This window comes from Trachinotus anak, unplaced genomic scaffold, assembly GCF_046630095.1.
Source record: "Trachinotus anak isolate AG129_WGS33_773 ecotype Australia unplaced genomic scaffold, CSIRO_AGI_Tana_v1 ptg000003l, whole genome shotgun sequence".
NCBI lineage: Eukaryota > Metazoa > Chordata > Actinopteri > Carangiformes > Carangidae > Trachinotus > Trachinotus anak.
The window spans coordinates 12,584,200-12,611,130 of NW_027273854.1; the positions used below are offsets into that span (position 1 = coordinate 12,584,200).

The following is a 26,931-nucleotide window of genomic DNA, read 5'->3' on the forward strand; positions in this document are numbered from 1 at the left end:
TACAGGTTTTCTTGTATTGTATCTTTCTCCATATACTTCGCGAGACAAAGAAAACAGATGTGCCTGCTGTTTTACTCATCGTTTCACAGCGGACACACATCTCTGTCAGAGCTTCTCATCAGACCTTCACCATCAAATTTAAGATTTCATGATCCTGGTGGTGTTCTGCACCTCATGCATGCAGGCAAATCTGGACACGAAACACCGTATTCTCAGTAAAAAAAAAAAATACATTTTTGGCATTTTAAATTCTCTTTAATTACTAACATCAAAACATTTTAGACTCTGCACTAGTGGCATGGACAAATTATGAGACATCAGTCCAGATGTGTAAAAGGTTTCTCACAGCTCCTACAGAGGAGCAACACTGCAAGACAGAAAGAGACACAAACCGTTTGTAGTCAGTTCATTTTGTGTGTCTGCATTTCTTTCTTGGCTTCTCTTTGTGATCATTTTATATCTCTGTATCTCTATTTATGCATCTGTATTCGGTTTGTGTCCCTCTGTAGTTGTTGTGTGACTTTGTAGTTGGTCTCCGTCTCTCATTTTGTGTCTCTAGCTGCCTGTGTAATAATTTTTGTCTCTCTGTAATTGTTTTGTGTCTGTTTGTAGCGGCCTGTCTGATGTTTTGGTACTAAAGCTTGTCAGCTCTGCAACGCCGCCTGCTGCCTTTAAAAGATACAACTCCACCTGTAACCTTTACCCTTCAACCTCCGTGTTTTAAAAAACACTGTTATTGGGCTGGTCCTAAGCTCCTCATTCAGCATAAAGTGTAAAATGTGAAATAAAAAATGACAAGATTTAAAAAAAAAAAAAAAAAAAAAAAAAAAATTTACATTTGCTGACCTCTATTTCGCCATTTGCGTTGTTCTCCTGCGCATGCGCCCCTCAAAGGAGAGCTGTCGAGGTCGAATTGAAGGATTTCCTAAGTCTTGGTCACAAATACAGCAAAATGCCTGCGGACTTTGATAAAGGAGCATACCCGGAGCCTCCTCGAAAGACTCCGGCTGTGGACAAGCAGACAGCGCTGCCAAACCCGGCCCTGATTCTGTCTAAACTCTTCTATTACTCCGTGGACCTGCCCGTCACCACATTTAGAGGTAACTAAAGCTAACGGAGCTAAAAGCGCTAACAGGACAACAACACTCCTATCTGTGGGACCTGGGGGTAACGTAGTTGTGTTTAGACATTTAATGATAATATCACAGCTGTTGCTTTGCAAGGGTTTCACAGAAACTCAATTATAAGGCTCTGCTTTGTGGAGGCAACGCCAATGGAGAGAGTTAGCATTATATGTGCTCTGTTAGCTAGATGTTGTGCTGGTGAGCCATGTCGCATAGGCTCTGCCCGGGTTTAACTGTGTTTCTTCCCTCATCCAGATGCTGTGGAAAGCATGCGGGCTAAAAACAAGTCCGTGTACTACCACCAGAAGTTCCGCCGTGTCCCGGAGCTGACTGCGTGTCTGGTAGATGATTATGTCTGCCAGCGGGAGGCAGAGGTGCAGTGGAGGAGAGACTAGTAAGTAAAAACAAACACAAATTCAGACACTTTGTGCCCAGAATGCAATAAGGGGACGATAAGTAGAATAAATATACATAGCTTAACATTTGTGGCTTGTAGTTTGCTATGATTTGATTAATTTATATGATATACATTTATACAATGAATGCTAAAGGCAGCTCCTTCATTTATATCTAATTTGTGGCTGTGTCTTATGGTTGGACCCCTGTGTTGAAATCTAATTGTAATATTTTTCAACACAGCAAACCTTAACCGTGTTAAATTCAAGACTTTTGAAGAATCCAACTTACCAACTGTGTCATGATCAATATCATTGGTGACAATATGATTTAAAGTCAACACATTGTTTCAGAATTTTTTCTGATTGAATTAATTGAATAAACTTGACTGGAATGTGCAGTAGAAAATGGGGAAATTGATTAACCAATAAAAAATAATAATTGAAGTTCATGTAAATTTTTGTTAAAATCTTAACTTGTCCATCCAGAGCTGATAAGCTTCCGAGCTGCTGTAGCAGGAGGAGTGACAGTGTTTGTGCACAATGCCAGTGTAGGTGGTGCTGGGGGTCAGTCGGGGGACCATTGCTCAATTTTATCAGTATTATAGTGTGTTTCTAATGTTGTTGCTCCTGCACACGAAGAAAGCAGAGAGGAATTATTTTCCCAGTTTGTTATGGAACAACTTGACTGGCCTGCACAGAGCTGTCACCTAAAACCCAACCATCACTTTGTAGAGGAGTTAAAACACAGACTGGGAGTCAGGCCTTTTCACCCAGCATCACTAATGCTCTTGTGGCTGAATGGGAGAAAATCACTGCAGCCAGGTTCACACACAAAGCTTTCCAGAAGAGTGGAAGCTGTTAAATCAGCATGCTCAATAATCACATATACTGTAGATGCAGTGTTTTTGTCCACATGCTTTTGTAAAGTACCTGTAGGGCCTTTCTGACTGAACTGACTGAACATCGTGAGAGAAAATAAGGCACAAGTTTAATTCCATTCATTTATGAAGCTTCTTTGGCTCCAGTAATAATGATGTTCTCGCAGGCTCCCTGTGAAAGTGATTTTATTTTTCTTCAGGAATGATTAGGAAAATCATTCTGTTTTTGTTGCTGTCATCTTTACTCCTCAGTATAGTGGATCAGGAGATCGTGAAGGTGATCCAGGAGCGTCTGAGAGCCTGCCAGCAGAGAGAAGGAGCCAGCTACGAACAGAACTGTGCCAAAGAAATACTGCAGTTCAACGAGGTGACCAAGAACTTCCTGTCACGCTGTAAGTACTGTGCTGTTTGAAGCTTCAATATGTGTGGTGCATTAGCAAGCTGAAAATGTGGAAGCATTGTTTTGCTGCTGCATTGCTGCTTTCCAAGTAGCTTTCATTCAAGAATCCTACATTACATGTCATACTGCTGTCTGAATACAGCCAATATACACTCACCGGCCACTTTATTGGATACACCTTTTGCCTTAATTCTTCGTGGCATAGATTCAACAAGTTGCTGGAAACATTCCTCAGAGGTCCCATTGGTCCATACTGACATGACAGCATCATGCAGTTGCGGCAGATTTGTCAGCTGCACATCCATGATGTGAATTTCCCATTCCACCACATCCCAAAGGTGCTCTAGTGGACTGAGATCTGGTGACTGTGGAGGCCATTTGAGTACAGTGAACTCATTATCATGTTCAAGAAACCAGTTTAAGTTGAGCTTTGTTAACCTGCTGGAAGCAGCATCAGAAGATGGTACACTGTGGTCATTAAGGGATGGACATGGTCACCAACAATACTCAGGTAGGCACTGGCGTTTAAATCATGCTCAGTTGGTACTAAGGGGCCCAAAGTGTGCCAAGAAAATATCTGCCACACCATTACACCACCACCACCAGCCTGAACCATTGATACAAGGCAGGATGGATCCATGCTTTCATGTTGTTGACCAGGCAATGTTTTTCCAATCTTCTGTTGTCCAACTTTGGTGAGCCCGTGTGAATTGTAGCCTCAGTTTCCTGTTCTTAGCTGACAGGAGCGGCACGCGGTGTGGTCTTCTGCTGCTGTAGCCCATCTGTTTCAAGGTTCGACGTGTTGTGTGTTCAGAGATGCTCTTCTGCAGACCTTGGTTGTAACAAGTGGTTATTTGAGTTACTGTTGCCGTCCTATCAGCTCAAAGCAGTCTTTGCCATTCTCCTCTGACCTCTGGCATCAATGAGGCATCTTCACCCAGAGAACTGCTGCTCACTGGATATTTTCTCTTTTTCAGACCATTCTCTGTAAACCCTCGAGATGGTTGTGTGGGAAAATCCCAGTAGATCAGCAGTTTCTGAAATACTCAGACCAGCCCATCTGGCACCAACAACCATGCCATGTTCAAAGTCACTTAAATCACCGGCCTTCTCCATTCTGATGCTCGGTCTGAACGTCAGCAGGTCGTCTTGACCGTGTCTGCGTGCCGAAGTGCATTGAGTTGCTGCCACATGATTGGCTGATTAGATGTTTGCATTAACGAACAGTTGAACAGGTGTACCTAATAAAGTGTCCGGTGAGTGTAATGTATTGTTACTAAAACAATTACCAGCATTTCATTTGGCAACAATTTTTTCAATCATTCACTGGAAGCCATTTCTCAAGTAAAAAAGAAACTTAATATTTATTGGTTCCAGCATCTGGAATGCGATAATTTGCTGTTTGTCAGTTTTTATATGGATTAATGTACATGCGAAGACAGTAGCTTGGGTTCTGCAAAATCATGACAGATATTCTTGTATTTATAAACAAAATTTAGTTTTTTTGCATAGACACTGACGTCATATTTGTAATTCAATTTTTCAGTGGCTACCGCTAAATGTTTTTAATCTATGACCTGCCTCTTTTCAGATGGAGACCTGGGAGCATCCCCCAATGCAAGGAAATGTTTAATGAAGCAAAAAGAGCGAATGATGGCAGCTCAGGTCCAGAATGCTTAAGAACAGTTCTACAATCTGCCCTGTGTAATAATTGTATAATAAAATTTATGTCTCAATCATGTACGTCTTGCTGCCTTGTCCTCAGATGAAAATATCAAAAAGTCAGATGCATGGTAAAATAAGCAAATTTACATTTGAGTGACTTCCTTTAGATTTGAGTCTTGCCAACACACTGAGGATGAAGTTTCCCCTCAAGAGCCAAGTCACTCAGCTTCAGCTACACACTGAAACTCTTTAGGTTTTACAGGATGTATCAGGTTACTGTGGCTAACACTACAAATTTAGTCAGTTATGGCAATACATCTATGGAAAGTTTAAAATAATTTCAGAATTTTACTAACAATATTGTGACTTAGTTACATGGTTATCTATTGACTGATCCACGGCACTACTTATCTCTAATCCACACCTGTTCTTTCATGAGCACAGCAAATGCAAAACAAGACAATACACATGACATTGTTTCAGAACGTTTATTCAACGGTTCTCTGTACAAAAAGTTTAGGAGGTAGCTGCCTGGACAGCCTGTCCCCTCTGCACAGACACCCTGGTGTGAGTCTTGGCCAGATGGTCAGTGAACTCCTGCAATAACAAGGTATAAAGGCTGTTAATACATAAACTTTATATGATTAAATTCACGACACGTCGACACAAGTTGTGTACTGTACCTGGTAAGGAGACTTTGTGAAGACGGTCTCCTTCCAGAGATCAGGGGTCAGGTAGCTGTAAGTCTTGGAGATGGCATCAAAGGTGGCCTTGGCTGAGGAGGAAACAAAAACCATGATTAGATGCTTGAGATGGAAGCTCCAGCACATAATAGTGGTGCAATGTTATTTGGGAAAAAAAAAAAAAAAAAAAAAATTGTTGAGCACTGAAAAAGGGGAACAGAGGAGACCACTTAACGGTCCTTCTGCCGTGCATTACAATACTCGTTTCTTTCTCTCCTGATAACGACAACTACACCACTGCAGAGGTGAAGCTGAGCAGAGCAAGGAGAAACCCTGAAACACTGAGCAGATGAAAACAACCAATTAGAAGCTGCTTACCGAAGTTGCCGAGAGTGGCAGTGCAGCCCCTGGCAGAGGTGTAGCAGTCATCAATACCAGCCATCATGAGCAGCTTCTTGGGCACAGGAGCAGACACAATGCCAGTACCACGGGGGGCAGGGATGAGACGCACCAGGACAGAGCCGCAGCGGCCAGTCACCTTGCAGGGCACGGTGTGGGGCTTGCCGATCTTGTTACCCCAGTAACCTCTCCTGACGGGGACAATGGACAGCTTGGCCAGGATGATGGCTCCACGGATGGCTGTGGCCACCTCCTTGGAGCACTTCACCCCCAGACCCACATGGCCGTTGTAGTCGCCAATGGCAACAAAGGCCTGTAAACAAAGCCAGCGGCCAACCATGTTAGATTTGGACATTAGCATTGCAAGGACAACTATGCTTATATGTGACCTATACAGAGTTAATATAATTTACCTTGAACCTGGTGCGCTGACCAGCCCTGGTCTGCTTCTGGACGGGCATGATCTTCAGCACTTCGTCTTTCAGACCAGAACCCAGGAAGAAGTCGATGATCTCAGACTCCTGCAGGAAAAAGATGTAAGAGAGTTGAGCATTAGATAGGGGTCCACTGCAGCTCATAGGGAGAATATCTACCCATGTGTAGTTGCACACTTACAGCAAGTATTGATGCATCCAATGTGACTTGAATTTTAACAAACACACAGTTCTCCCAATACAAGTCCTTTATCTATATTTGTGTGGCATTATACCTAATACTGGGACTGCAAGTAATGATTAATAAACTTGCTGATTACTTTGATTAATCCCATCACATTTTGCTTTAAAAAAAAAAAAAAAAAAAAAAAAAAAGCCAGAACAGTAATACAATGTTTTTATGACTTCCCAGAGACCAAGATGACAGCTTCAGCATACACGATGTGTCAGAGAAAAACAATTAAGCCTAATATCTGAGAAGATACAAACACCCAATATGAAATTTTTGCCTTTCAAAATAAAAAAAATAAATAAATAAAATTTAAAAAAAAAGGCAAATTTTCTATCACTGCAGCTCTATGTAATTCCACATCCAACACAGGGTGTTACATGTATGTTAATGCAGTTGAATTACAGTCTTTAACACCCTTTTGTACCTTCCATGTGTTTAAAAGTGTATTCCATTATTCATATTCACTGTTGTCTTGCAAAATCAGTTAGGACATGCGAAACTTCAGCTGCTATGTTGAACTTGGGAAACTTTACAATTTGCTCAGCTGAGAGTGTAAATGGACCCAGACTTTTAAACACTGTCGTGAACAGTGAGAAAAACACTGCGCTCTGACTAAATGTTATACTACATAAGTGACAAAATAGGTTGTACTTGGGAATTTAAACAAGGCCATGCTGGGGAGATTTGAACTCCTTTTCATGTCCCCTCTCTTACGAGTATCACCATGTAACAGGTGTAAGTCTCATGGACATCCACACAAACTGCTTACCTTGATGGGCAGAGAGTAAAGGTAGATCTCCTCCAGGGACTTGATCTTCATGTCCTTGACCAGGCGGCCCAGCTTGGTGACTGGCACCCACTAGCACAGCAAAGAGCATGTTCTCGGTTAAATATGATTCGTAGCATCAGTTTTACATATATGCCACTACTGATCAACAAAACAAAACAAAAAAAAAAAAAAAAAAAAAAAAAAAAAATAGTTATGGCTCTGAGACTTACTTCCTTGTCCTCGGACTTGCCCCCACGGGCACCGCGGCCCCTGCCACGGCCTCTACCGCGTCCACGGCCCCGGCCGCCGCGGCCACCAGCGCCAAAACCTCCGCGAAAACCTCCTCTACCACCGGCGTCGTCCGCCATTTGCTGCAGGACGAAAAACATTTGGATATTAATTTATTTCTGAACACCCGAACAACGACAGCACCTAGCCCACATTTCTTTGAGTTTCTCTCAGTACACATGTCTTTTAACATTATATCCCAGGACACGAGCATCGCCGCCATATTGAACAGTAACCGTCTCCTCAAATGTATAAATATCTCGGATTTCGCTGCATCGTGCTAACAAATATGTTACATGATTATCAAAACATGTTCTCGGGTGATGTTACATGTGAATTCAATGTGTTTGGCTGAACGATGCCGGAGATAAAGACAGATTTGAAATAAAATGAAAGCCTCGACATCTCACTTACGTGATCGTTATAACAGGAAGAAGAACCGAGGAAAGTTCCACTGGCTTTTATACAGAGGAGTTATCGCGATATTTTGTCTAAGAGAAACCTCACTAACGAGTGCCTCCTGTTGGCAGCTTTTCTGAACATGACATGCACAAGGCAGTTTCATTATTTCCAACCCTGTATGTTTCCAACCAACTTTCCAGTGCAACTCTAGAGCTGAACTAATTACATAATTAATTTAATGGTTGACTGACAGAAACTTAATTGGCAGCAAGTTTGATAAAAAGAAAATGGCAAAAATCCCCTTGTTCCACCTTCTCATTTGTAAATATCTGTTTTTTTGGTTGTCTATTGCAGCAAACTCAACTTTTGATCAGATGAAAAAAGAACTTCGAATATGTTATTTTGGGCTTCAGGGAATAATGACAAGCCTTTTTACTATTTGCTTACATTTCATACATTAATCAAGTGATTATTTAGGAAAATTATTATGTATTGATAATGAAAGGAGCAGCCTCACATGATGGAATAATATGACCCTGCCCCAGGTTTTCTGTGTGTTAATTATTTGACACAAAGAAACAATAGAAAAAACTTGATAAAACACAATTTTGCAACAAATGAGAACAAAACAGTTCTTAAAACAAGGATGTATCAACCTTCAAGACCAGCGCAACAAGATGGAGGACCTACTGCTCTGACCTAATGATTTATTATTATTGTTGGACAGTTTATTGTGTTAAAAAACATCATTCATCACTTGCCAACAAAGATACGGAGCAATGATGAGGGTGTAATGTTCAATGCTTTATTTACAAAATAGATGAAACTACAACACAAAACTGTTACAAATCCACTCATTTTAATCCTACCTACATATTCAACAACACACACCTTCAAAGAAATAAATACATGCAGAAACTATACACAGCAGTAGCCAACCAGCAGCAGCAGTAACTGAATCGTTCCTCAGTAGTTGCTGTTGTTAATACTTGCAGTCCCACTGGAGCTGCCACTGCTCTCTCCGAGGTCCTCCTCCTCTACCTCGTGCAGATCGTCCATCACCTCCAGGCTCTCACAGATCAGCCCTATCTGCCTCTTCATGTGGGCCATGGTGCTCTGCATCCTCCTCATCTTCCTCTGCAGGGCAGTGGCGATGGCCCTGTGGTTTCTCTGTCTGGCTTCGTACTCCTGCCTCAGTTGCTTGTAGCAGTTGTGTTCAGCCTGGTTGCGGTGGGAGAGTATGGTCCCACAGCCCATGTGGCAGGGCTGACGCCAGTGTTCGCAGTGGCGTGCATGGGTGTCCAGGTCCCTGCGCAGTAGCTGCGCCCGGCAGCCCTGGTAAGGACAGGGGACGAGCTCATACAGACAGCTCATACTGTGGCAGTACTGCTCAGAGAGGGGAAAGGTCTCTGTACAACCGCGGATCTCATTCTTACACTGTAAAAGGCCAGAAACAGAGCATCAGAACTTTTCAGAGCCACTTTTTAGGCTTGTTTGTTATTTTTGTTTGATCCTTCCTTTTCTCCCAAATATACCCACTCAATTGCTAAAATAAGAGTTGACAGTATAGTAATAGCTTAACTTTCATTCCCGGTGTCTATAATTTACTTACAAATGGATACAAATTCATCACTTTTATTTTCACTTTCCCACCTTGATCTTCATGCGTCCAATAGATTTGCTCAGCTTGAACATTACAAAGATCAAGCTAGGGTTAACGGGCTTTCTGCAGCAGGGACAGGTCTCTTGTCTACAGAGGACAAAAACAGTTACTCCTGTTCTTCTGCATGGACCAAACTTCAATAAATAGCCTACAGGCGCAATTTTACAATGTTCTTGTCCAGTGGCATTGATCCATGCTGTGTTCAGTACCTCTTGAGCCACTGCAGGATGCATTTCTTGCAGAAGATGTGGTGGCATGCTGCTCTCACTGGACACCTGAGGACCCCCTGGCATATGGTGCAGATCAGATCGTAGTCCGGGGTGTCCACAAACAGCTCCACATCGTAGCCCCCACTCTGTGTTGACACTTCTGGGTCTGCCTGGATGTGGCCAATATAAATTCTACTTCATTTTGGGTTATCATTGTGTATTATTATGTTTTTCAGGGAGATATTATAGGTCAAAGATGCAACAGCTGAGGAGATGGACATGCCATGTAAATTCATGTAAACAATTTCCCCTGCAGCTGTAAACCACGGCTCTACAGCTGCCTACAACTTATCCACAGTGTTTTCTACATAAAGACAGGAGGCAACAAAACAGAGTTGTTCTGGAAAGTCATATGACCGATCACATGATCACAAAAAGCCGGCGCAATCCATCTGCCTAAACTCTTCTTCCACAACAAAACGCGTGAAAATTACAAAACACATAATGTTAATGTCATTATTGTGTGGATTTCCTAAATTTCATTTTTATGTAATTTAAATATTAAATTTTAAAAAAAGATACTAATACATACAACATATTTCAGAAGGAAAGCACATTTCAGTTCAACAAAGATGTGAAGAAGATAGCTGTTCCAATATGAAGGATCTAAGAGTCACTTTGTCAAAAAAAAAAAAAAAAAAGATAACCGCGATCGTCCGTGATTAAAAGTGAGAAATAAAACCTGGATTAAATAAATAAAGAGAAGCTGTTGTCTACTCACCATATTAATCTCCTGTCCTCACCGTGTTTCCATTCCCGGAGCTGCTTCACTCCGTATCGATCCTCTCACAGGTCACACACGGTACACTCACACCCTCGTTATCAATGCAACACACGCATGAACATTCCTGACAAAACACGAAGGACGGACCGTGTTTTTTACTGTGTGTGTGTGTGTGTGTGTTTGTGTGTGTGTTTGTGTGTGTGCGGACAAATAGTAAATGATAAAAACGAAGGCAGATAATGGCGCTCATTATGGAGCGTCCTTTCCCTGCTGTTCTAGCATCAGAGCTCAGCCTCTACATGTCAAACAGGGGCCTTTAAACATGAATGGCTCCAGCTGGGTCTGTTGTTCAAAAGTAAACATGAGATTTTAATTCTAATTATGAATAATGAGACGATTCAATTTGAAATCCTTCAAATCACAAGTTTACATGTTCTGTTTTGTGGATTTATATCTGCTCGCATGTTGAAAACAGAAGCGGGATTTTAACTGTGTCACCAGCAATAAAACCTTCCGGCCAATCACAGCTTCGTGCGCTCAGATGACGTACAATGTGTGCGACTCCGTCCATCAACATGCGGGATGGATGCGTTGACCGTATCCAACGTGTGAAGTGAGGAATGTCATTTTAATCGCTCAAGCTGCCAAATATTTAGGGTTTTTGGGACATTTTTCGTGATCAAGATGGCAAATACCAACCTTCAGTTCAAAACAAAGTAAGGTTTTTTTTTTTTTTGTCACATGATACGTTCAGGCTGCAAACATTGCAGGCTCGCTAACACAAGCTAAGCTAAAGTGTCACTTAACATTGCCACAGCTTACAGTCATTTGTTATTTCCTTACAGTTATGCTGTTTCCAGCAAGATTGAACCGTTTTACAAAGGAGGGAAAGTGCAGGTGAGTGGCCTGCTTTGTGTGGAAGGCGTCCGTAGTGCTGAAAGATCAGTCAATCTTCATCTTAAAGATGATTTTCTGTGGCACTGCCGTAAAGTTTGGGGGACTTGTAAGAAGCAGATAAAAACAAGAATGGCTCAAGGCGATGCAGTAGAGGCCAAAATGTCCTGACTTTTTATTCCTGGCATGGGACAAGCTCCAAAAACAGACTTGACATCCCCACGGAAGACAATACACAGCTGTTATCACAAGCTGACTTAAACAGTTATATATATTATGGTCTTATGCACCTTTAACCCCCACCCTGTCTGTTTGTTTTTCAGATCAGCAAAGATGAGAAACACATCTTTTGCACTTGTGGCTCTCGGGTCAATGTTTTGGAGATCAGCACTGGGAAGATTGTCCACAGTGTTGAGCATGTGAGTCCACAGTGGGTGTGAGTCATACATCATGATGATATTTACAACAGAGCCCATTAGTATCTCAAAGAGCACTTTCATAGGGTGCTGCTGACTTTTGCCTGCTAACATGGGCTCTTGTTCCTTTATTTTATGTGGTACCAATTTTTTCATTTCATTTTTCCCTTTTTTTTTTCTAATATAGACAGATGATTTTTAAAATAAAGCCATATATGGCTTATTTGAATGATCTATCATCTTATTATCTGTCTGTAGCTAATGTGTGGTTTATGTAATATAATCTAAAGTTTTACACAATTAATGGATTCATTGGTTGACAAAAGGTTTATTGGCAACAATTCTGTTTTAGTGATTCAAGTTAAAAAATGTCTTTCTGGTTCCAGCTTTTCAAATGTAAGGATTTGCCACTTTGCTTTGTTTTGCTTCACTGTAAATTGAATGTTTTTGTGTTTTTGACACTTAATTTGCCAAAAAGACAAAATGAAGATCACTACTTGGACTCTGGGAACTTGTGATGGGCGTTTTTCACAAGTTTTTGACATTTTATCCATAAATTAAAATGATCCACAGAATAATAATAAAATTATTTGTTAGTTGCATCTTTAAATATTTACATTAAGCACCACAATGGAAATAAATCCTGAACCCTCATCCTTGGTATTTTATAGTTCGGTGTTAATTAACATCCCTTCTCTAATAATGTCAGTGATTTGTAAATTTGTACCTTTGATTGTCCTGAGAATCTTTGCATCTTGTATTTCCATGTTGTAACTGCAGGAAGATCAAGAGGACATCACATCTTTCGCACTCAGCTGTGATGATGAGGTAACACAAACACCTCAGCCACGTGTCATTACTTCCGTGTTAATTTGCTGCATGTTCTAATGTCAGCCTGTAAAAGAGTATTTAGTATATGTAAATGTCTCTGCTGTGTGTCCCCCCGCAGCTGCTGGTGACAGCCAGCAGGGCTCTGCTGCTGAAGCAGTGGGACTGGCGACAAGCTCAGTGTACTCGCTCCTGGAGGGCCATCCACACTGTGCCTGTAGCCAGTATGACCTTTGACTCCACCTCTACGCTCCTAGCCACAGGTCAGCTGACACTGGACTAATAGAAGTCGGTTACACCTGCTACATAGACATTTAAAGTTTACAGAGTTTCTCCTCTTGTTGTCCTGCAGGTGGCTGTGACGGCACCATAAAGATTTGGGATGTGGTGAAGCAGTACTGCACGCATAACCTGAAGGGCTCGTCTGGAGTTGTGCAGTAAGTCCAGATACCCGAGAACTAGAAACCACATGGAGCTTATTTTCTCAAATGATTTGTTACTACAGAAGCTTGGTTTTAAAAGTTTTACAGTAAGTTAGGGATAATGTTAGTGAGTCACTCCTGAGTAGCCAGCCTTACTGATGTGAGGGATATGTGATATTTGCACATACACACCAGTATAGCCCAGGCAGCTGTGGCTCTGGAGGTAGAGTGGGTCGTCCAGGTCTGTGGTTTGATTCCCAGCTCCTCCAGTCTGTATATCAAAGTGTCCCTGGCCAAGATACTGAACCTCAAATTGCCCCCTGATGGCTCATCAGTTAAGTGTGTGTATGGGTGTGATGTATGAATGTGTGTGTGAATGGGTAAATGTGGCTTGCATTGTGCAGCACTCTGTGTGGACTAGTTAGTACATAAGTACAGTCCAGTTCCCATTTATGTAGTACTGTTGTTTTATCAGAAATGCTCAACAACAAGAAGAGAAAAAAGGCTCAAGAGATTTGAAAAAAATGGCGTTTGGTTGAATTAAACATAATCAAATATAATTAAACATAACCAAAAAGTTTATTTTTTTAATTTCTGGTCAGTAGTTTTATGTAGTTGTTGTAACAACTAGAATCATATTACACACATTGCAATCATACCATACACAAAAAAAAGTTAGCGATTTCAGGTTGAAGTGGAGGCTACTGATTTAGTAACTACCTTTGCGTATCATTGCAGCCTGGTCCAGTTCCACCCAGACATCAGCCGCCTGCAGCTCTTCTCCTCCTCTCTGGACTGCGGCATTCGGCTGTGGGACCTGCGCTCCAGTCAGTGTGTGTGTGTGCTGCAGAGCCACTACAGCGCTGTCACCTCCCTCTGCTTCAGCCCCGATGGTGGCACCATGATCAGGTTTTGTACTTTATATCTATCCCAAAAAAAATGGATGCGATATCCCATCTGATATTTTGACTCAAACATTTAAGATTTGTCTGGTTCTGAAGCTGTGCGTTGTAAAGCCGGTTTGCTCACTGTTTGCACCTGTGCTGATCTTTATTTGTAGTTCTGGCAGAGACAAGATCTGCACAGTGTGGGACCTGAAGACTCGGAAAGCTAAGAGGACTGTACCTGTCTATGAGGTCAGACTGAAATTGAAAGATAGTGGTGCTTTGTTAAAAATGCAGTTACGTCCAACTTGAATAACACAGGATAACAGCTAACACACAGAATGCTGCAGCTGTGACTCTGAGCTCTATTTGTTCATTGCTGTGTGTTTCGTCCCGGTCTGCAGGCGGTGGAGGGTGTTGTGCTGCTGCCTGAGAATACAGATTTCTCTCAGATCGGAATAAAGAGCAAAGACTTACATTTCATCACAGCTGGCAGCAAAGGTTCGGTTTTAGCCCTGTTCTAAAAATCGAAACTGGGTTTCTGTGCTTTCTTGAACTCACCTCTCCTCCCTTTCCTTCCCTGTAGGTGTGTTGAGAGTGTGGGAGGCCAGCACGGCGCGTTGTGTCTACACCCAGAACCTCCCCTCCACCTTCGCCCCTGTTTCTGGGGAGGAGGAAGAGAAGGATGATGACCCCCGCAGTCTAACGTACCTGCTTCACCTGCCTTCCTCGTCCAGACTGGCCACAGTCACTGCAGAACATAACATACTGCTTTACCAGCTCCCCAGCCTCACCACACAGCAGCAGGTGGGTAATGGTAACACACCTGAGTTTAGATCCAGAACTAATATTCATTATTTGGAAAATAAATATCAGATTTCAGTACCAATCTGCCAGTATATTATTAAATCACTTATTTACATGGTTGAAATTTGAGTTAAAATAAATGATTGGCATTACGTACCTTGGTTTAAGATATATCTGCAGTCTTTATTGTTGCTTAGTTATTTAACTGGTCAGCTGATAGTTTGTATGTTAGAGAGAAACTTTAAATGGAACATCAGTCATTATATATCATTTATAGCTTAGTTCCTTGCACATTATTATGGGCATCTTGTCTTATGTGAAACTGGCCTGGTTTTATCGCCATGGATGCTGAATTAATGGACACTCTCTGTCCACCCTCTCTCAGTTTGTGGGTTACAGTGATGAGGTGCTCGATGTGAAATTTCTGGGTAAAGGCGACACTCACATCGTGGTGGCCACCAACAGCTGCCAGCTGAAGGTGTTTGAGCTGCTCACCAACAGCTGCCAGATCCTGTACGGACACACAGGTCAGTCACCAGCAGAGGGCAGCATGTGTTCATGTAGATCCACATATGAGACATCACGCAGTATTTCATCCATTTTCAAAAGAGCGAAAGGTTTCTTTGATACTGCCACTGGCTCATAGACGTTCAAAGCAAAGAAAGACTCATTTTTTTCCCCCTTAATTTCTTTAATTTATGCAGATTTTACATATTTGAACCACACTGTTTTCACTGTAATAAAGGTTAATGTAAGTAAAATAATCTTCAGTCAGTTGTAAGTTACTTTGGATAAAAGTGTCCACATAAGGAAATGTAAATGTGTTTTTGCAACAGTTACTGTAACTTCTACTGTAGCTGCAATAGTTTTTTCACTGAATGGAAAAACCTGGGTGACAGAAAAAAAACATGCTTTGCATTGAGATTGCATGACTGAGGCTAGACTTGGCTTAGTGTTAGGGAGTAATAATGAAAGTGAATGGGCTTCACATATAACAACTGAAGAACATTGAAAATTGTAATAATTTTAATGACAATTAAAATGTTATAATCTTTAATAGCACAATTTACTTGAGTGAAAATTAGAGGAACCAGAATGTGAGACAGTCAGATTGTCTCCGCTTTGTGCTGTTAAAAGGTCACTTGCTGAGCAGGTTGGATATCTGTTGTCTATTGTGATTCTTATCTCTTTTTCTACTTTTATCTGCTCATCTTCCACAGACACTGTCCTCTCGCTGGATGTGTTCAGAAAAGACTCTCTCTTTGCAAGCTGTGCAAAGGTGCGCTCACATCTTTGCAACGCTGCAGACAAGGAACAGAAACAAAAAGAAACAATAATTCCACACATTGTCAACTCAACCTCACAAATGTCAACACATCCACATAAAGCATAGAGGCTCGTTAAGCCATATTTATGGTGTATGTGCACGTTTGTCTTCAGGACAGGTCAGTGCGTGTGTGGCAGATGGACAGCGACAGCGGTCAGGTGCGATGCGTGGCCCAGGGCTCGAGCCACACTAATGCTGTGGGCTCCATCACCTGCTCCAGGTAACACTCCACATTCCCACAGTCACTGCCTTCTTATCACATTTGTGAACACTGACAAAGAGTTAGTTGGCAGACGTTCAACAGAGATGGGAACTCGGTGAGCCTTTGCGACCGTGTGTGACAGTAATGATCTTCCTTCTTTCTCTCTGTGTCTAGAATGAAAGCATCTTTCATAGTGTCTGGCAGTCAGGACTGTACGGTGAAGGTGTGGGACCTGCCAGCAGACTTGTCTACGATAGGGGCAGTCACGTGTCAGCTGAACGCCCGTGCCACAGAGAAGGCACATGATAAGGTACATGACAAAAATTTTGTAGTCCAGGAAGAACCTAAAAAAAAAAACAAAAAAACAACTGCAACCATCTGTAGCTTTCAGCATACCCAAAGAAAGACACTGTTTGCTGGAGATCACCAGATTTGTCCAGTGCAGAGGACGAATTACACAACAGGTCATAGCATTTATCAGATACCATGTGACAATGGTCTCTGACCAGATTTGAGCCTAGAATATTGAGGTCGTTGGATTTGTTACACAAAAACATGTTTGGCATGATCTCATGATCTCAACAGTAGTTTTCTTTCAGCTTCACACAAATCTAAACTCAATTCCTACAATGACTAATAATAAGTGCAGTAACAAAAGCTCAGGGTGTGTCCACATTTTTTTTTTTTTTTTTTTTTTTGCCATGCCTCACCTATTTAAATGTAGACAAATGCTTCTTGTGAATAAGGAAGTATTTCCTCTTCAAATTCATACATGAAGGGCTTTTGTCTGCACATTCAGAAAGTCTTTGTTAAATGGAGACTTAAACAAGGAAAACAAAGTCGTTGTGTAACTCTCTCACTGTTCAATCTCAGAAAGCACTCCTCAGTAGTTTCTAAAATCCTCCCTGGTTAAATTAAAACTTTGTTTGTTTTCCACTTCACCAGAAGGTCGACAAGGAAAGTTTACAAACTAATGCTAAGCTGTTAATCTTTAATTCCGAATCTAATGTGGCATTTTGGTCACCTCCAGCGTTTTGTCTTTGCTCACTTCATATATCCACATGGCTGGTTATACATTCCAGGTGTTTTCATTGCTGTGTCTTCATGTTATCAAACACCACACAAGTTTAAGACATGATGTTGAAAGAGGGTCATTATGCAGCTGCGCAGATAATATAATTAGCTTTGGTTAGCATTTGTTTCCTGCAATCGAATCACTGTTTTATAGCACGTGTCACTGTGCTTTTCTGTCCTGAAATTCAGACGAGCAATTGCAGTAAATCAGAGCCGACAGAACAAAGCGTCCATTCAATTCTGTGACAATGCTTTATTCTCTCAATAAGCTCCACTCTTTGCCAAATGATGCCATCAATGCACAGTTTTTATTAGCTGGAAGTACAAGGCATTTAGTCACTACTATATAATTTTAGCTTGTCAGAGTTTTCCAATTCCTGCATCATCAAGTTTCTTTGACAGCGTCTTTGAAAACTGGTTATTGACACATTACACCATTTGTTCTCGCCTCCCTTCCATTCCAATGGAAAAAGGTGTCGCTGCTGTCATTATGTCACGTACAGCTCAGCTAGTCTCTTTTTCCCTGGAGTAGTGGAGGAAAGCCCGATTGTTTACATCATTTATGTAAGAAACGAGGTCACTTGTTGAAGAAAGATCTCCCCTTTTTTTTTTTTTTTTTTTTTTTCCCTTGGTCAACATTTGGACATTTAATAAATCAGGGCACTGCAGAAAACCAGCAGTAACATGGTTGCTTAAAAGCATTTACACACAGTCATGCTTGGAGCTGTAGTGAAAATAATTAGAATTAGGGAGAAATGGTTCACAATTTAAATAAATAAATGATGACATGTCATCAGCAAAGGATTACACAAATTGTGGATGTAGATGTATAACAGAGTAACAATTTTTCTTTTTAAAAAGCCAGCTTACAGGCATATAGTGGTAAGAAATAGCATTATATTGTATAGGATTCTTTAGGCCTTGCCCAGAAAAAAATTGAGTGAGGACACGCACAGAGGTGAGTCAGTCTCCTGCTATCTCTTTGTAAACAGTTTAATGAAAGGTGACTCTTCTTATAAGGAAGTGCATGAAACTCAATAGCTCCCCAGTGGAGCAGATACTGTCAACAAGATGCTGGGAAGTCAAATACTAGGACTATTTCCTGCTTTTGCTGCTGCACTGACACACTCCTGACTCAAGGCATAACATGCTGGCTGACTGTGTGTCCATCAGCAGCGCCGGCTTACTTAACTTTTCTTTTGTTTTCATTTAAAACATTCTTCAGGAAATATCAGATCTACACAAAGAGATGTTAATCACAACTGGGTGAGGTCACAGTTCAGGCAGCGTAACGAGAGGAATTTAAAGAATTAGTTTCTGTTTGGGGATAAAAAAAAGTGTGATTTACATTCTTGCACCTTTTTCCTTTTGTTTCTCAGTGCTTTCTGTTACTTATTTTTTTTATTTTATTTTTTTTACATGACTTTCCTCCTTCATCTCAGCAACTTTGTGAAAAGTTATCCCTCATTTCCTCATCTCCCCCCTTTGTCATTTCTCCAGGATATAAACAGCGTTGCCGTGTCACCCAATGACAAGCTGCTGGCCTCAGGATCCCAGGACCGAACCGCCAAGCTTTGGTCGCTGGCGGGGGAGGGGAATGTGGGCCTGCTGGGGGTGTTTCGTGGCCACCGTCGCGGCGTCTGGGCCGTCTGTTTCTCTCCGGTCGACCAGGTGCTGGCCACATCCTCTGCAGATGGCACCACAAAGCTCTGGAGCCTGCAAGACTTCAGCTGCCTCAAGGTGGGCCACGATGTCACAGAGTGTTGTTTATCACAGGAACTGATGACTGCCTGGGTACAGTGAGGTCCCTATCTTAACAGTACTTAACAGTTTCACTATTTGTGAAAAGCTGTATTTCACGCTTACTGGACATGTTATAATAACTTGATATATTTATATAGCACTTCTAACACTGCAGTTGAGCAAAAGTCAAGCAGACAGTGAACGTTATGACACGATAACTCTCACTTCAGTGGGGGATTTTCTTCGGTGTTACACCCAAGTAATTACGTGATGACAACACTCACCTAAAATATGATAGCAGGCGTGGCGAAGCTTAATTAGTTTCCTGCCCCTTCCAGGAACTGACTCTTAATTTAGATTTTCAATTCATTTCAGTGATGTTTTCGATCGTGAGGCAGAAATAATGTGATTGTGTTTTGTTTTTTCCTCTTGTTTTCTGCAGACTTTTGAAGGGCACGACGCATCAGTTTTGAAGGTCATTTTTGTGAGCCGAGGCACCCAGCTGCTCACCAGGTAACCCCAACTGCCTCTCACGCAAAGCCTCCCTCCATAACTCCATTATTTCAAAATGGACATGTAAACAGATGCACAGCACCGTGCAAAGGTTTTAGGCACTAAAAAGTAAAGTGAGGATGATTTGATTTATGAATTAACTTCATACTAAATGCAGTTAACAGAAAAAAAATTAAATATTTAGTTTCGCCACCAATAACACAGGGCAAGACATAAACAGAATCATGTTGAATAAAACTATTGCTACATATACACTTGAAAATGCATCTTTTTTTTTTCTCGATCTTGGTTTGAAGTGACAGGTTCGTTCTGAAAACACGACTCAGAATTCATTCGTTTTCAGCTGCAGCTTCACATCTGAGACTTCAACAACGTCGCTGTGGATCTGCCGCCTTCTGACTTTGTGATAGTGGCAGGCAGGCTGCAATTCAACACTTGTCATTTTCTTTCCTCAGTGGCTCAGACGGTTTAGTAAAGCTGTGGACCATAAAGACCAATGAGTGTGTGAAGACGCTGGACGCCCACCTGGACAAAGTGTGGGGTCTCCACGCCAGCCGCAAAGACGACAAGATGGTGACCGGGTCAGCGGACTCTAACATCACTGTGTGGGTGGTAAGTGGGATTTGACTGATCGTCACCTGCAGAACAGAGACTTAAAGTGGATTGATTAACAATCAAACCAATAAGTAGCTTATTGTATTGATTACCCGGTTAAGAAAGCGACAGGGTTTGTCCTGTCTTGGCTTTTGTGGTGCTTTTGTTTTCCAACTCCAATGAAATGTCCTGGCAGCTGTAGTTAGATGCTGTTCTTGCAGATCAATCACCCTCTCCAGATGTCCTACACTTAACAATGTTCATTCTCTATTATGGCACCATTTATGTATCTGGTCATTAGATCACTGTTTCATGGTGCTGTAATGGGTTTTATCTCCTCTGTTGAATTTTATTTAATTTCATTCTCATTACACCTTTAATGTTGCTTGTTTTAGTATCATTGAACTGATTTTTTAAAATATATTTTACATTTTTATCTGTTTTAAATTTAAGAATATGTTCTTTTATTGGTATGCTATTTGTTTTATGTAAGACGAGTATATATTTACTTTATATGAGATCATCTTCTTACATTTACATTATAATTTAGCCATTTTCTTGATATAAATTTCACCTGTTCTGCATGAGCCTATTTTTCTGCCTTTGAGCTACATTTTATTTCTTGATACATGAGAACCTATTTCTCCTGTATTGCGCTTGCACATCCATTTGTTTATGTGTGGGCTCAGTGCTGTTTGATATGCTCTCTTACATGTCCCACTCGGGAGGCACACACGGGTTTCTGATTTTAATTTTGAGTCTCTTCTCACTTTGAAAGCACTTGAAAAGAGCTATATAAAGTTTTTTTTATAATAAATCACAAAATAAAAGGAATGACATAATATTAATATTGAAATAGATAAGGCAGGTTGAGGACAGAGTGATATGGTAACCAGACTGCAAATGTGTAAACACAGACATGTAAGATTTATTATTAAACAGTTCAGATATCAGTGTATCTTAAAAAGCAATGTTAACAGTGCACTCAAGGCTTGTGTGTTCAGTATAAGCACCACTTATCTAGCTGGTTATTTTTAGCTGACCTTTCAGTTGCACTGGCCTTCCTCTTTTCTTGGGGAGGAGGAATTTCCCCTGCAGGGATCAACACATTATCACAAAAATGCTGTCTTCTGTCCACCACTAGGATGTGACTGAAGTGGAGCTGGCGGAGGAGCAGGCCAAACAGGAAGATCAGATACTCAAGTAAGTTACTCATTACATTATTTTTTAGATAGGAGTTGCTCAGTCCCCGACTAAACCTGGCTCTACTTGTCCTCCTCCTGTCTGTCTGTTGCCCGATGAGTAAGCAGAGGCTGTGTTAGGCAAAGGTAGCACTCCCTGGGTCACAGGTCAGGCCTGGTAGAGATCAGTCAGTGAGAGCAGGAGCACGTTCTGATAAGCATGGAGGACTTTCAGGTCTCAGACAATTGCTTTTATATGTTTAATTTGTGAATGCGTTTGCTCACACCAAACACATGTCATTTGCATTCATTTTGATGTCAGCCCAGGTAACGAATGGGTTATTACCTGGTAGCACCACAGAGACACGAGACAAATTATATGTGCACATGGTGATGCAGAACACAATGAATTTCTGGAGAATTACCTTCAGATTTCTTTTTAGCATCATCTCAAAGTTTGTCCCTTTTGTTATCGCTTTTTCTAAAAAATAAAATAAAATAAAAATACTAATAATAATTTGATGCATTCACTTCCTTCAATTATTAACTCTGGCTAACCAAACAATCTGGTCTATTTGTTGAAGTGTTAGTTTGAGGTTAGACAATAATCTCACCCATCAACCACTGATATAGTCGAGACATTTCTGTGTGAAAAACAAAAATGTGTGTATATTTGACTTTGTGTGTTTTATGGGAAAGTTGTAGTATATACCACAGCTGAAGACAAACATGACCTAAACCCACAGTTAATGTGATGGATGTATTTATCCGTCAAACCATTGTCAATAAATTACATTTTAGTTTTTGATGGTCACAGCCCTCTGAGCTTATTTCCAGAAAACACTGGTTTTCATTATTTAAATTCTCAAGAATGCATAACAGGTACATGTTGCCTGCATGTGTATGACCACGTGTTTATTGTGTCTGAAGGCAGCAGGAGTTGTCCAACCTGCTCCATGAGAAGAAGTATCTCAAGGCCCTGGGTCTGGCCATCTCACTGGACCAGCCTCACACTGTGCTCACTGTGATCAAAGGTATTTTATCCTGCAGGTCTATTCCACTCTCTCTAACCTGACTCTTATTGATTGCGTGCTTGTACAACATTTTCAATCCAAAATTTATTTTGTCATCTTTCTTAACACCTCCTGTATGCAATCCATCTCTGTCCCTCATCTTTTCAGCTGTTATTATCTTGGCGGGGCGTGTCATCTCATCAATCTGTCATCTCTCACTGCTCACTTTATGAGTTCAGTGATCCGAGCACTCAAACGTATACACTACACCACTGATACTAGAAAAACCCTGCTTGACGCTCCCTTTTCTCCTATCCTATGACACTAGAGGAAAGAACGTATTGTATTTTCAAAACAAATGAGCAGAAGTAAGAATTAATCTCATGCTGAATAGCTGTCATATCCCTCCGTGCTTAAGGAGCACAACTGCAAGAGGATTTCGGGGACAAATCACTGTTTATAATGTTAGGAGTGTTGTGAACTTCTTGTTAGTACTTACATTTAAGTCAACACTGTGCTACTGCAAAGTAAAAGTCATATGATAGTAGTCAATGTAACATCTTACCATAGGCACTCTTATATTAAACTAAACCTCCCGATATTGTTGTTAAAGCCCCTCAGTTTGCGCCTCTGCAGAGCTTTTTCAACAATGGAAATGATCTCATCTTATGATCTTCAGTTAAGAGCCTAGGTCATTGTTCATGTGCAGTATAGCAGGTGGTGGATCAGCATGCACGTCATGTGTGTCAAACAAAAGGCAGACGCACTGTTAGTTTTGTAATATCATGCAAAGTGGTATCGATCACACCTGGTCATGCTTACTCTGACACGAAAATAGATTTAACCAAACCCAGGATCACATAAAATAGTTTTTAAGCAGATAATCTGGTTGTGAGATCTTCACATTGTTTACATTCCAGTCTTCACACACTGTTGATTTTGGCATAATTAGTTTGACTCAAAAATATTATTGTGTATATTTGGTGTGCGATTTACAAACAAGTTTCACAGGCTTCCAAATGGTGTCTTCACAAATGTACAGTAGTACAGTAGAAGCTAGTGTTTGGAGGGATGTTTACATTAAAGGAAGGTGTTTCAGTGACACCAGATGAGACTGATATGATGAGATTTACAACATAAGAACAAAAACACAGCCACACACTTGTATCTCAATCAGAAACTCTTTTTACTCTACATGGGCACGATTCACAACGTTTCATCCATAAATGAGGTAAAGCTGAAGGTGTAAGCAAGCCTCAGTACGTCTGCAGAACCGCAGCTCATATCATCTGTGAATTAGTTAAATGATAATGTGCATGTGAGGACAAAAACATTCTCTGTTGCCCTTAGCGATCCGTCAAGGGGAGGACAGCCGCGAGGTGTTGGAGAAGACACTACTGAAACTTCGCCAGGATCAGAAAGGTAACAGGTCAATAATGTCCTTAAAGTTTTGTAGTTTAAGTAAATAATCTTCCAGAGGTGTTTTAAAGTTAAAATTCAAATTATCGCTGAAAAATAAAAATGAATGAAAATGTTCTCAAAAAGGCTCCTGGAGTCGAACTACCTTGATATTTTAACAATGGATCAGAGGCTCTGGCTTCTTGTGTGAAAGTGGGTGAGGTCTTGACATTTAAAAAGAAAGAATTTTCGAACACAATAAGCCATAGAAAGACTGCCTGTCAGTGGAGAAGGCAAAAAAGCCTGTCTTTTTTTTTTTTTCTTTTTCTTCTATCTTCACCCCTGGCTGTTGCCCCACACTTAACCCTGTAATGGCTTCACTCCCACACAGAGTCACTCCTGCGCTACTGTGTGGTGTGGAACACCAATGCCAGAAACTGTCTGAATGCCCAGGCTGTCCTCCAGGTGCTCCTCACACACCTGCCGCCTGAGGAGCTGCTGCAGTACCAGGGCGCCCGAACACACCTGGAGGGACTCATCCCATATACAGGTCAGTGGAGGCTGTGTGTGTGTGTATGTGTGTCTGTCTATCAGAGAAAAATAGTGTTGGGCAGAGGAGTCAATGAAGAGTATTTATTTAGCTTTATTTGATTTATATGCCCACATTACTGTAAAATACCCACATTATGGATGGAAACAAACCTCCAACAAATCTCCACACTTTAGATATTGAATGATTGAGTATGGTAAAATAGAAACATATACAAAATACACTAATACGGAATAATACATTTGGATTTCCACTGGGGTCGAGAACTTAATGAGAACGACACCATCAGCATAGTTGACAACAGCAAAGTTGAACAAGTGCCAAAGAAGCTGTATAAGTGAACTCTGCAAGCGGGTTTGATGGTGATGTGATGGACACAAACAGGTTTCAAGAAATTTGTTACATCTGCTACTGCAATTAGTGCAGGGACTCTCCTACAAAGAAAATAAAAAAAATGTCTGAGGCCTGAAGTTTATTTTTAGCTCTGTTTGAAAGATAGGTGTGTCTCGGTTTTCCATATAGTACGAAAACAAACACAAATGATTGTATAGCTAAAGTCTGAGTTTATTGTTTGTGTGAGAACTTTGGCAGCAGGAGTTTGGCTTAAACATGGTAAACTGGAGAAACAGGACATTTAAGTCTCATCACTGAAAAGAGGAGATACTGAGATACAGGCAAAGTGGATGTAAAAAAAAGACCGTATTGTGAAGATTCTTGTTACCCATCACATTATTTCCTGATCCTTAATCAGATTTTGCCTGAAATGACTGATTCCTCTTCTGTCTCCCACAGAGAGACACATGCAGAGGATTGGAAATTTGCTGCAGGCGTCCATGTTCCTGAACTACATGTGGCAGAAGATGAGAGTGGCCGGAGCACCATCCAGGTGAGAGTCTCTGACTGTTTATTTAACCACGCAGGTCACAGGCTGAAGCTCATCTGAACTCAGCACCCTGTCCTGTCGTTTCTTTGTCGTCTCACAATCCCTCAGTCTCTAAGTGGGTCAAACATGCCATCATCAGCACAACATGAACACTGTGGAATCCAGGAAGATGAAAATGTGGCACTGTTTGCTACTGAGCAGCATTCTCAGCCTTAAACCAGGCATGGTGCCACATTTTTTCTTTTCTGAATAAAGCTTTGTTTCCAAAACGTGAGATTCCGAGAAACTGTAAATGATGCATGGAAACGGTTCCCAGGGTTAACGTCTTCACTACATATCCACATACCTGGAGCATAAACTGAGTGGATGTATCTGGTTACATGATAGATGCTGTCTGAAAACTCATTTGCAGTCTCTGAATCTAATCCATGTTGTTATACCTTTCTAGCATGGGCCAGGATGATGAAATGGACACCACCCCTCTTACACAGACCCAACCTTTCCTGGTGATTGACAAGGAGAAAGGAAAGGGCAGCAGTGAGGAGAGGCAAGATGCTGCGGATGAGAGCGACAGCGGACAGGATGAAGATCCAGATTGTCCTGTTGAGGAGGAGGAGGAGGAGGATGAGGTCAGCGTCACCAAGAAAGCCTCCACAAATAACAAGAGGATAGAAAACAGAGAGAGCACCAAAACGAATGGCAACCACCACTCTGAAAGCGAGCAGAGCTCAGAGGACGAAGATGTGGAAGAAGATAAGAACGATCAAACTAAAACGGCGAAACGTCTCCCAGTTTCTTCTGCTCCCCGGTGCCAGACCTTCGCCAGCTGACGGGGATCTGAAGCTGAACATAGATGACTCACTCCTGATGAAAAAAATGAAACTCAGGAGGTCCTCTTATCTCGGACCGTTAGCTGAAGCGACACACTTAAACGTGTGGCAGTGCAGGAAGAGACAGGTGTGGGGTGATGATAATACAGACAACAGGCTTGTCCATCCTGATTTCCTCAGACAAAACGGACAGAAGGGAGGAAACGATGTGGAAGGAGGTAAAAACAGTCAGGCAGGTTTGAGCTAGGGTTATCATCCCTCACAGCAAATGCCAGCGCCTGTTTTCTGGTTCTGTAATGTTGCACAGTCCTGTTCTACCAGCTCGACAACAACACAAAAGGCTTGTTATATTACCATGCATTTTTTTATGACTACAAATGTTTATAAAATAAAAAGTTTCTTGTGATTTGAGTTAAAAATGAGCTGTATTTTGTATTATAATGTGATGTTTTTAAGTAAGGTGGTCACTCAGCATGTGAATGACAACACATTTTTGTTGTGGAAATTGTGCAAATCTCCGTGGGTTGACTGCAGGATTTGACCTTTTGATTTCTGCATATTTTAGTTCAGGTGTGGCACATTTAGGTTAATTTGTTTAATTTGTTCCAAGCTCCTCAGTAACAAATGAATATGCACAGGTATGACATGTTATCTAATCTGGGCTGTGTATTTAGCGTTAATCGCACACATCCAATTCTCCAAGTGGGGTTTGCTGTAAACAGGAAACAGAGCAGCCTGCACACACACTGGTATTTCATACAAACATTTACTTTTTCTGCAGTTACAGGAACAAATCAGTCACACACAGTGAAAATGCATATAAGGCACAACACAAGGTTTCCAGTATGGAAAATAAATCATTATTTTAAACAGATAGTAAAGAGGTGAGTTATGCATATTTAGTGTATCTTGATAAATCATCTCGTTTATACATTTAAGCTGATTAAATTTAGCAACATTACACATGGTAGACAAGATTAACAAAACAGTTTGAGAAATAATCTTTCTATTTTCGTATTCAGTTTTAAACGGGTATTGACACAA

The 26,931-nt window shown here is 41.2% G+C and overlaps 4 protein-coding genes and 1 non-coding gene across 10 annotated transcripts in view; 2 read left to right on the top strand and 3 right to left on the bottom strand.

Annotated features, from left to right (window-relative positions):
* The first annotated feature begins 867 nt into the window (after nucleotides 1-867).
* ndufb10 (NADH:ubiquinone oxidoreductase subunit B10) lies at nucleotides 868-4,539 on the top strand. The gene is made up of 4 exons (XM_071473804.1): nucleotides 868-1,100; nucleotides 1,380-1,518; nucleotides 2,653-2,792; nucleotides 4,392-4,539. The coding sequence occupies exons 1-4, from the start codon at nucleotides 953-955 to the stop codon at nucleotides 4,478-4,480; spliced, it is 516 nt and encodes a 171-aa protein (XP_071329905.1). The 5' UTR covers nucleotides 868-952; the 3' UTR covers nucleotides 4,481-4,539.
* Nucleotides 4,540-4,939: 400 nt separating this feature from the next.
* Nucleotides 4,940-26,931, bottom strand: part of rps2 (ribosomal protein S2) — a 338,696-nt gene continuing 316,704 nt past the window's right edge. For 5 of the 6 annotated variants that reach the window (XM_071473800.1, XM_071473801.1, XM_071473803.1 and 2 more), the window contains exons 2-7: nucleotides 7,213-7,353; nucleotides 6,983-7,072; nucleotides 5,961-6,068; nucleotides 5,527-5,860; nucleotides 5,149-5,240; nucleotides 4,940-5,062 (exon numbers count right to left, since the gene is read on the bottom strand). In XM_071473800.1, the coding sequence (XP_071329901.1) occupies nucleotides 4,982-5,062; nucleotides 5,149-5,240; nucleotides 5,527-5,860; nucleotides 5,961-6,068; nucleotides 6,983-7,072; nucleotides 7,213-7,350 (843 nt within the window). In that variant the 5' untranslated portion in view covers nucleotides 7,351-7,353 and the 3' untranslated portion in view covers nucleotides 4,940-4,981. Of the gene's footprint in view, nucleotides 5,063-5,148; nucleotides 5,241-5,526; nucleotides 5,861-5,960; nucleotides 6,069-6,982; nucleotides 7,073-7,212; nucleotides 7,354-7,684; nucleotides 7,709-26,931 lie in introns of those variants that run through there. The other variant, XM_071473798.1, reaches the window with a different exon arrangement.
* Nucleotides 5,340-5,481, bottom strand: LOC139619379 (small nucleolar RNA SNORA64/SNORA10 family). The gene has a single exon (XR_011690377.1). It is a non-coding gene; the product is annotated as a small nucleolar RNA SNORA64/SNORA10 family (small nucleolar RNA).
* rnf151 (ring finger protein 151) lies at nucleotides 8,464-10,465 on the bottom strand. The gene is made up of 4 exons (XM_071462875.1): nucleotides 10,326-10,465; nucleotides 9,545-9,714; nucleotides 9,326-9,422; nucleotides 8,464-9,109 (listed from the first exon to the last, which is right to left on the bottom strand). The coding sequence occupies exons 1-4, from the start codon at nucleotides 10,326-10,328 to the stop codon at nucleotides 8,639-8,641; spliced, it is 741 nt and encodes a 246-aa protein (XP_071318976.1). The 5' UTR covers nucleotides 10,329-10,465; the 3' UTR covers nucleotides 8,464-8,638.
* Nucleotides 10,884-26,293, top strand: tbl3 (transducin beta like 3). The gene is made up of 23 exons (XM_071473784.1): nucleotides 10,884-11,044; nucleotides 11,174-11,225; nucleotides 11,546-11,641; nucleotides 12,419-12,466; nucleotides 12,588-12,729; nucleotides 12,819-12,903; nucleotides 13,627-13,797; nucleotides 13,949-14,024; nucleotides 14,177-14,273; nucleotides 14,359-14,579; nucleotides 14,965-15,106; nucleotides 15,800-15,858; nucleotides 16,020-16,126; nucleotides 16,283-16,418; nucleotides 18,683-18,922; nucleotides 19,368-19,438; nucleotides 19,894-20,050; nucleotides 21,177-21,235; nucleotides 22,144-22,247; nucleotides 23,577-23,648; nucleotides 24,016-24,174; nucleotides 24,967-25,060; nucleotides 25,506-26,293. Exons 1-23 carry the CDS (start codon nucleotides 11,013-11,015, stop codon nucleotides 25,885-25,887), a joined length of 2,802 nt encoding a protein of 933 aa, XP_071329885.1. The 5' UTR covers nucleotides 10,884-11,012; the 3' UTR covers nucleotides 25,888-26,293.